The sequence below is a fragment of the Montipora foliosa genome, chromosome 6, assembly GCF_036669935.1.
Source record: "Montipora foliosa isolate CH-2021 chromosome 6, ASM3666993v2, whole genome shotgun sequence".
NCBI classification, from domain to species: Eukaryota; Metazoa; Cnidaria; class Anthozoa; order Scleractinia; family Acroporidae; genus Montipora; species Montipora foliosa.
The window spans coordinates 39193295-39203294 of NC_090874.1; the positions used below are offsets into that span (position 1 = coordinate 39193295).

Sequence of the window (10000 nt, forward strand, 5' to 3'; positions counted from 1 at the left end):
AGATGTCTGACACGGGTGAATACATGTCTTCCGATACCAGTTCAAGTATGCAAGACGAAAGTGATTCCGACGAAATTGAAGTCATCGGACTTGTAGAACCATACGCGAACGAGCCACCGGCTCATTCAAGCGACGATGATGAAGACGACGAAAAAGATTCTGATGGGCTTTCCCCCGCAGTCCTACGTGCACGATTTGAAAGACAAGTGGCAGTTAATGAATGGTTGGTAATTTTTTTTACGGAGCACGGTATTTTAGAATACCCAACCACTTACTTTGTAGCTCCATTTTTCCCAACGCTTCTTCGAACGAAACATAAACATAATTTAACATAATTTGGTAGAGAGCCAAAGGAACCACGGAAGTTAGTTGCCGATTCCAGCATTACAATGTGGTCGCTTTTCTACTGCTATGTGGTTAAAAAAGTGAAGCTAACATCCATAAAATTGTGTTCGTTGCACAGTATTTCGCTTCGGTTCTCCAAGTAATGGGGGCGATTCCAGAATGGAGCACCTGCCAATAAATATGAAGGATAAAAAATACCAGGACTGTGGTATTTCTTATTACTGGTATGTAATATACAACTATTTAGGTCACTTCTACAAGCTACATGTATTTTGCTAAGACTATGGCAGCCTACAGGCAACAACTTTTTCTTATGTAGTGTTATTTTTTGTGTATTCAGGAGTTCTGTTCTCACCGACAATAGGTTCCCAACCAGGAGAAGCAGACCATTTTGGGGTGCCAATGATTTAAAGTAGAATGAAACCCCTCCAGGCAACTTGTTTGTGCATCTGGAGACATTTTCTTTACATCATTCACTATTCGGGTATTGGTGAGTAACTTGTGCAACTTATCATAGGCTTTCGTTCCTGGATAAAAATGACAACAACAAAAATAATGAGTGACATATAGTCTTCAAGTGGTTTTTTTTTACTGCCTACAGGTCACTCAAAAAAACTTGAAGTGCAATGAAAGAAACATTTCTATTTTCCAAAGTGTTGATATTTGGAATTCAATTGTTATAAAGATACCATTTTAATCGACGAACCACCTATAATTTGTCACCAGTCATACGTTACCTCGGTTGAAAATGATCATAAGTTATTTGGTCACTTTACTAACCTAACAATATTTCAAATGCAATCAAATTGAAAAAGCAAATTCTATCAAAATCATAAGGTATGGGGAAAAGGTACCAATCACTGTACAATATTTAAGACACTTGGGATTTTAAAAGGATTTTTTTTACAACTGCAACAATACTTTTTCCTCACCAATCTTGATCCATCTCCGACTTCCAATATCCCCATGGGCACACTCCTCGAATTCTTTATCAGGGTGGCCATCATGTTTGTTTGTGACATGCCGCATAAATGACTTCCACTTTGCTGCTATTATATGAGCATATCCGAGCTTGGTAGATGTCACGCACCAATAAAGATGATTACGGACTCCTTTAATCCAATCACCAATTTTCTCACAACCTTTTTCCTTTGCCAGCTTCAGCATTGCTTTTCCAACAGAACGAGCTATATGCCAAATGTCAAAGTAGTGTGAACATTCAGGTTTGCATTCCCTTATCCACTTTGCTATGCCTCTATGCCGGTCTGAGATGAACACAAGAACACTGATGCCAACTGATTTGAGAAAGGAAAAGCACCGCTTTGCACCCTCCAGCTCCATTGGTGAACTACCACCAGTCTCGTTTGCCTATTGGTTTGATAAAAGGACAACATCAGCAATCTTTTGATGTGTCTGTGCACACAAAAAAAGATAAAAGCCCTAATAATTCACCACTAAATTTTCACTGATTTTGATTGCGTTAACTTTTGATGTCTCTGTGCCGTTATAGGTCAGCACTAAATTTTCTCTGATTTTGATTGTTCTAAGGATGTTGCCTACTAATAGGAAGTATTTTTGTGCGGTTTATCACTATGCGAGAAAAGCAGATCTTAGTAGTGGCTATTGAAATCCAAAAAGAAAATTAGAGTTAACCACCCATTTTTTAGAGATAACTAAGCAACACTTATGAAGCAAAATACAAAGCGATGTATGGCGCTTTTTTCCCAAATCAAAGCTTTATTATTTCTGAAAAATGCATGGTTAACTCCAATTTTCTTTTTGGATACCAAAATCACTTGCTAAGTTCTGTTTTCACCGCATAGTTTTAAAGCGCGCAAAAATATCCCTGTATTAGTAGGCACCTCCCATAGGAAACCCGAGTATCTCGAGATACACAGAATGTACGCGCAGTAACAATAGAAGGCACCGTCCTTAAGTTATAACATGTGATAGTATCCGTTCAAGGATACACATTATCAGCTTTTAGTGCCCATCTGTAGAAAATACCGGGATGAATAATATTTAAAAGGAAATCGTCTTGACTTGTCAGGATTTGTTTCATTTGTTACATTTATTTGTTTATCTGTTTTTGCTTCAGTTATTATATTTATGTGCCAACTTTCACGAAAACAACAAAACAATCAGAATGCTTGCCTCATAATAAATAGTATACATGTTATAATCAATAGAAATTCAATTAACACTGTCACTTACCTGAAGTAGTTCAAAGTGCACCACCTTCAGAATTGTGTTGCAAAACATGGTGTATACACCATATTTGGCACTGTGCCCCATGGAGTCGAACCGACCATCCCCACTCCAGACGACACCTGCCACATTCTTAAGCTGTGCTATAAGGGATGCTCTGTACCGTTCCCAGTAGCTTAAAATGATTGGGAAGAGGAAACTCTTTTGATGAACAAAGAATGTCCTGGGACAATATGCAGACAATCCCATGTGCCGAAACACCAGCAAGATTTTGCTGATGGAGGCCCCAGCCATAAGGACTCCAAAGCTCAGAAGTATGTTGCCAGCTGGGTAGTTTCCAAAGATCAGTGGCTGTGACCTCCAATGAAAAGCATTTTCACCACATTTGGGGCAGTGCTGGGATACAATCACCATGGTCCCCCTCTGTTTCATAGTTGCTGCTGGCTTACTTTTCTTACACTTAAAACACACCATGGTGAAGAGGGACAGCAGCATGGAGAAGAAAACAATGAATTTTGGCTCGTTGTAGGAGGGAGTACCTGGTTCAACCCTTAAAAATAAGAAGTGAACATCACGGCATAAATAGGCCTGTTTATAAGAAACCAAATGTGAAAGAACTGTATAGTAATAATAAAAATATGACATATTAGATAATATTAATTTCTTTATTATTACCAAGTACATGTAGAGTAATAAGACTGAATTCAAATTTCAGGTGTTCAATCTACACAGGGTTGGAAACATTGAAGGTTCGAAAAATTGAAATAAATCTGTCGATTCCTGTAATTAATGATTCAATATAGAAAAAATACCTGATGGTATTGTTTGGATCCACTTTGTCTGACTCGTCATCGCTCTGAGAGCTGTACTCTTCAGCTGAAGGAGCACTGTCCTCCAGTGTGGCCCAGTCAATAATGTTGTCATCATCTCCTTCCTGATCTTCCCTGCTGTCATCTGTTACTTCGTTCTCTTCCATGTCATCCACTTCATTATCCTAAACCAGAAGAAAATTATTTACAATACAATTCCTTCCAAAAAACTCAACTTATTTATTGAATTTAAAAACACTGCAAATGAAATGTAAACAACAGAAACCTCATTATTATCATCAGAAGATTCCTGCTTTTCCTCCTTCTCCTCCTCCTTCTCTGGCTCTGTCTCAATATCCTAAATGATAATAATAATAATAATAATAATAATATAATAACAATGATTTATTAACAGATCCACTGGGTGGCTCTTCCCTGTTAAATGAAAGGAAGATGAAGGTGAACATATTCGAAGAAAATTTCTTCCTTTTACGATTAATAACTTACTGCATAAATAATCATCAATTAGTGAGTGTCATAACACCTGTAAATACTATGGCCAGTTAAAAAAGATGCAAAACAATCCATCGATTCAATTGAACTCAAAGCAACTACATGTAGCCAACACAAAGCACTTGAAAAGTCATGAGAACTATTCTTTCAAGTCATGATAAGTTGGGTTTACATTGTTTGTTTGACAAAGAAGTGCAAGATTTTTAAAGCAAACAATGACCGTAGAAATGCAAAAACAAAGTGGATACACTATTAAAAACTACATACTTATTTAAGGAATATTAAAGCTGTAATAAGAAAAGTTACCTTGACATCTTTCAGTGCCTTTAATTTTCCTTTTAATTTTTCTACTTGCTTTTCTAAGCGGTCCACCTTTTTCTTCATTGCTTTTCGTTTTTTTGCATGTTTTTTACACTTGTTACATTGTGCTTGAGGAGCTTTTGCAGCTGGAGTATTGCATATAAGAGTTCCTGATGTAATGGTGGCATAATCAATTCCAGACGAACCAGCAATAGGCATGTCACTTTCCACCACTCCACTAATTGCTGATGGGCTTGCAGCATCAGGCACTGAAGCTGATGCTGCAGAGGAATCACTGGTGAATGACAACTTTGCCTTCTTATTTGTCACTTCTTCTTGTGACATCACATCTCTCATGAACTGTCAAGACCAAAAATTCAACTTATTAGAAATGATACATGTAGGTACATTGGAAGAACAAATTATTTTTTAATTGGTGTGATTATTGTTTTCCTTTGTCAGAGATTATAAGTAAATTATAATAAAACAACACGCTGGAATACTTGAAAGTCATATTGACCCGAAACTACCATAATTCTACAAAGGAACTGACATTCGAACAGGTCATTCGGCATTTTACTTGGTTCTGTTGGTAAGATTAATAACACATTTTGCAAGGTAGCTATCATACAGCACGTATACCAAATTGCATGCTTTAGCAAGGTATCACATTATTCCACATGGACCCGATCAGTCTTCAAATTGTTGTCTGTAAGGCACTTAAAAAACATTTTGAGAGATGTGGACATTCATGCCAAAGAATTCTAAAACACAGCACAATAATGGTACCGTATAAATGTATGCAAACCAACAAACAGGGCAAGATTTCCGCACAGCCCCATACATTAATTATGAATACATTTTGGGACATTTTGCGACATGTATGTATGTATGACTCAAATTATTTTCATGTTCGTTCTTTGTACATGTATAATTAACGTATGGGGCTGTGCGGAAATCTTTCCACATACAGAGTTGACATTTCAGAACGGATATTATAGCTGTTACATGTGATACTTATATAAAATCTCACTTACCGATCTTCGCTTTCGCGACGTTAGTGGCGAACTCAAAGGAACAACCGTGTCCCTTGTTGGTATGGCAGTGCCCTTTTTCAATTTTCTCTTCGGCTGAAGAGATTCCCCCGTCTCGGAAGAAGTGACAATCCACGGCTTGCTTTCGAAGCAGTTGTCTTCAAAGTGCACAGAACACAAGGTCGACGACTTACAAGGGACGAAATCTTTCCTGTGTATTCGGACAAATCGAATCCACTTCTGCTGTAAAGTTTCGTCCTTCGGGAAGTAATGCATAGATATTCCCGGTGTCGACGAATTATTGCTGCAATTGGACATATTGGGGCCACCCGCCGCACAATAGTTGCCTCTACTCTTCTTCTTCCCCTTGTCTGCCATTACGATCGAGTCGTCCGAACAATTTCTTACGTCACGAACTTGTAACATGATCGCTTTGGCCGCGCGCAAATTGGATCCACTTTTTATCGACAAATTTGAACTTTCGGCGGCAAGAAACTCCGATTTTTCTCTCTCTTACACTATTCGGTTTTTTGCATTTTGAAAAGTACATATAAAAAGCTGTAAAATTGCGCAAACATTTTTTTTACTTCATATGCACTTTAAGGTAACCAATTATTAATTCTGTCTAACATATCAGGTACATTTAATTGATTTCCAATTCACTGTGCAGTCTCAGCACTCTGATGTTTATAAACGTTGTTAATTTCACTTGATGGAGTGTGAATCAGTGTTATCCGTTTTGGAACACATACCTTGTCTTTGAGGACTCCCAAATTCTTCCTCCAACAACTTTATTGATTTTTACAGCTGCGAATTTGTTGAGAAAGAGCGAAGTATAAAGCTTAACCGCTTTGCATCCCTGGTGGTAGTTGTTTTAAAACTGACTTTATTTCATTTAAATAGTTGCAAAATACTTAGGCTACACTTTATGATTTCTTACATGAAACAAAACAAAAAATGCAAACAAACTCTCAAGAGAGTACTGTAGGGACTGAAAATAGTCTTAAATGCTCGTAAATTTAACTAGCTTATTTGAAAGACTGAAATTTTTATTTTGCTGTTATTTTTTTCTTATAGATGATTGAACTTTCACCAGGTTCTGGTATTTATGTATATGATAAACACATTGACCAGGCTGTAGCTAGAAAATCCCCAACATCATGTGCAGCATTTCTGGTCAATTGTTTTTATACCAATACAGAAATGGCTGGCATGAATCTGACTGGGGCCAATGGCAAACCTTGTCCTGACAAGAGCATCATTGACAGCATACTTGGTGAGTTCTTTACAATCCAGACAATGCAAATTTACTTTTCTCGATAATAAATGTACTCTTGGCACTGATCGATATTGAAAGATGAGAGCAATGGTATTTCTTAAATGGTGTGGAGCATTTCATAGAATAGGAGCCTAATTGCAGGGCTTCAAATAACGGCCGGTCAAGCAGTACTTTTAAACACAAATGTGATACTGATTTTGCTGCACCATGCATTCCCCTTTTCCCGCATTGAGAGCGATGTTCATGCACAATAAATGCATTGAAACTTTACTTGTTTCATATTGAAACATCATGTGAAGGGGGCAGGGGAACTTTCGTAGAGATATTACGAAGTTATTGATGTTTGTCCAGCCAAAAATGGGAATTGTCCATGCAGAAATAGGTTTGACTTGACAATTTGACTGGCACCAGCTGGGAAATTATTTGAAGCCCTGAGTTTAAAGTGAATTATGGTGCTCTGCACTGAACATGAGACGCAATAAATGAATGCACGTTAAAATGAAATTATGTCAGCATGTTCCCATTTTTCAATAGTGTGCCAAACTCACTTAAATACTTTGAGTAAAAACATTTGTTTTTTAAGTTAGTATGCAGCACCTTTGTTTGATCTACTAACATTCAGTAAGTACCCTCTGGCTAGCAGTTAATCAAATTCATCTTCCCTACTGGGAAAAGTGTGAATTACCTGTATACTTGTACAGTTGTATCCCACTTTCTCAAACCCTTGAACCTCCAAAAACTCAAACCAAAATAATATTATTACTTTCAGTTCAAAATTTGTGCCAGTAATCTTTTATTTTAATTCCTGATTTCTCAAACTCGCAATAAACAAAATAATGAGGTTCTTACAGTCTTTCCTGTAAAACCGTGAACACCAGAGAAAATTTCTGGAATGTTTGTTTCGCAACCAATCAGATTGTGAGATGAAACCACAAAAGGTAACCGCCAAAAACTGCAGCATCGATTAGTCACGACTTGACGCAATTAAAACAACGAACTGGCTTTTTCTTTTACGAGAAATCTTAAATTTTACCGTTTTGCAATACCGAAAGATTTTGTTGTCGATTTTGGCTTTACGAAAAAGCGATGAGTGATGTTAAATCAAGAAGACAGGATCGGTCGATCAGACACAGCTAGACAGTGCAACTGAGAGCGAGAAAAAAATGAGCCAATCACAAGCAATGTTCCTCTGTGTTTGTTTCACGTGCAGTTCAAAAGGTCATGCTAGTTGGCTGTGATTGGTGATTTTTGATCAGTATTTTTTTGTAACTGAGAAACCTTTACCTGTGACGCAAATTTGTACCATTGTAAATTTTCATAATTTGCACTAACTTTTAGGTCAATTTGGTAGTTTTTGAACAGACAGAATCAAGTGACCAGCGTTGGTTTGTGGTAAAAATAGCTTTTTCAGAGAGATACAAAGGAAAAATTGAAGAATTCTCACAAAAGAAATGGCATTTAGGACCCTATATTTGTCTGAGCAGACATCCTTTCAAATCCTTAGCTTTAACTCACATCACCTAGTGGTTGCAATTTAATTTATCAGCTCGTTGTTTCGTATCAAGTCGTGACTGATCCCTGCTGTGGTTTGTCCATTATCTTTTGTGGTTTCATGTCACACCTGATTGGTCACGATACAATAAACATTCCAGAAATTTCCTCTGGTGTTCATGGTTTTATGGGAAAGACTGTAATGTGGGATGTCAATCAGTCTGTAGGATTTAACTCTAGGTATTGCTTAGATGATGTTGTACATGATTGTGCTTCAATCTTGACACCATTTTTACTTGACTGTTTCAGCATTTACAATGAAGAAACACACTGGCACAAGTTCAGCTATGCTGAAGGCTTCTCTCAGGAACAAGTTTTCTGCGAATAATTCGAGAGCATCAAAGTAGTATGTATATGTACTCACATACATGTGTGTGGTACATGCATGTAGTAAAGACAGTGACCTTGCAACCATAAGGGGGTGGGGAGAATCTTTTTTAGGATATCTGGTACATTGATTCATTAATTTTCTCACTAATATGCATGACTGTACCCCTTAAGTATAATTTATTGCAATAAGGTCTTCATGACTGGTCCCAAGGGGAAACAAAACTCAGTGTTTCCCATGGAGTCAGTCTTTAGGTGTTTCGTTAAATTTTATAAGCTCACAACTCAAAAATAGTGCAAACTGTGGAAATATTATTTGCTCAACACCAGCTTACACAAATTTGCCTTCAGACATGCTTTCAAGATGCATGACCTGATCACACAATACATTAAATCAAAATTTTAACTTGCTGTTTTACTAGGGAGTAATTAAGTCAGTCGTTCTACCAAGACAGAGTTTATGAGTTTTGACCCATGACGTGATATTTTGACCTCCAATTTTGAGTTAATAGGCAATATAACTTGAACATTATTAACATTGTAGTAGCTTAGGATTTATACAGTCATTTGCCATCGTATTGATTTGTCATTGGTTTAGTTCATGCTGGCAAAGAATAGAACATGATGATGAAATGGATAAAAGGCATGATTTAAATGCAATATTAGTATTACCAGAAGTTTAATATGTACATTGTAAAGCTATGACCATTATTTCTTATCTGAAAATTATAAATATACAGGTTCCTTACTGTTGTGATTGCTATAGGATTAAGAAAAGTAGGAGTAATAAAATAAATTTTTCGTGCAAAATATGTGACAACACTTTGTCATTTGGTCAGTATAAACACAACCTAAATATATATGGTTAGCAGATCAGTGTTCTGCATGGGTAACTCTTCATGAGCTGGGGTTAAGTACCTGTTAGCTGTGCCTGCTGTGGGCTTTTGAAAGGTCAGTGTGCAATAGATATGATTTAATTTAGATGAATAAACAAGTAAAATATTCATGCATGCAGTATCTGGTTGAATGCCAGAAACACTGTAGTAGAGAAAATTAACACTCTTCTAGAAGTATACAAAAAGTATACTGTTTCCATACAAAATATCTATTACTTAAGTTTGTATACAAATAGTGTACTATTTTCCATTGAAAACCACATTTGAGGTTTTGTATACTATTTGTATACTTTGTGTTGTATACTATTTGTATACTTTGTAATCTGTTTGCTTTGGCGAAATTGTGACTATTTAGAGTATACTTTTACTATACAAAAAGTATACTCCATCAAGATTCTGAGAGCTATGAAAAATATACAAAAAGTATACTGCATGAGTATACTTTTTGTAGGAAATAAGATATACAAAAAGTATACTTCATTTTTATAAGGGAAGTTACTGTAAATTGTGTTCAATTTGTAAACTGTAAGTGATGATGGTTATAATGCTAAACAAAATGTATAACTTCAGGGTTGTTATTAGAAGGCAGGACCTGGGTATATTTCAATTAATACAAAATTTATAGTAATATCTATATTAATGGACAATCTGATATAAATCTTTTCTTTAAAACTAACCCTTCAGTAACTGCAAAATTAAAGACAAATAGTAAAAATCTTCAAACCCAAACACTGTAGA

General features: G+C 36.4%; 1 protein-coding gene across 1 annotated transcript in view; it reads right to left on the bottom strand.

The window, feature by feature from the left end:
* Positions 1–696: 696 nt before the first annotated feature.
* LOC138005541 (uncharacterized) overlaps positions 697–10000 on the bottom strand; it is an 18685-nt gene continuing 9381 nt past the window's right edge. The window contains exons 2-9 of the mRNA XM_068851753.1: positions 5962–6016; positions 5213–5420; positions 4182–4535; positions 3649–3720; positions 3366–3547; positions 2560–3103; positions 1278–1713; positions 697–872 (exon numbers count right to left, since the gene is read on the bottom strand). Of these exons, the coding sequence (XP_068707854.1) occupies positions 697–872; positions 1278–1713; positions 2560–3103; positions 3366–3547; positions 3649–3720; positions 4182–4535; positions 5213–5420; positions 5962–6016 (2027 nt within the window). The remainder of the gene's footprint in view (positions 873–1277; positions 1714–2559; positions 3104–3365; positions 3548–3648; positions 3721–4181; positions 4536–5212; positions 5421–5961; positions 6017–10000) is intronic.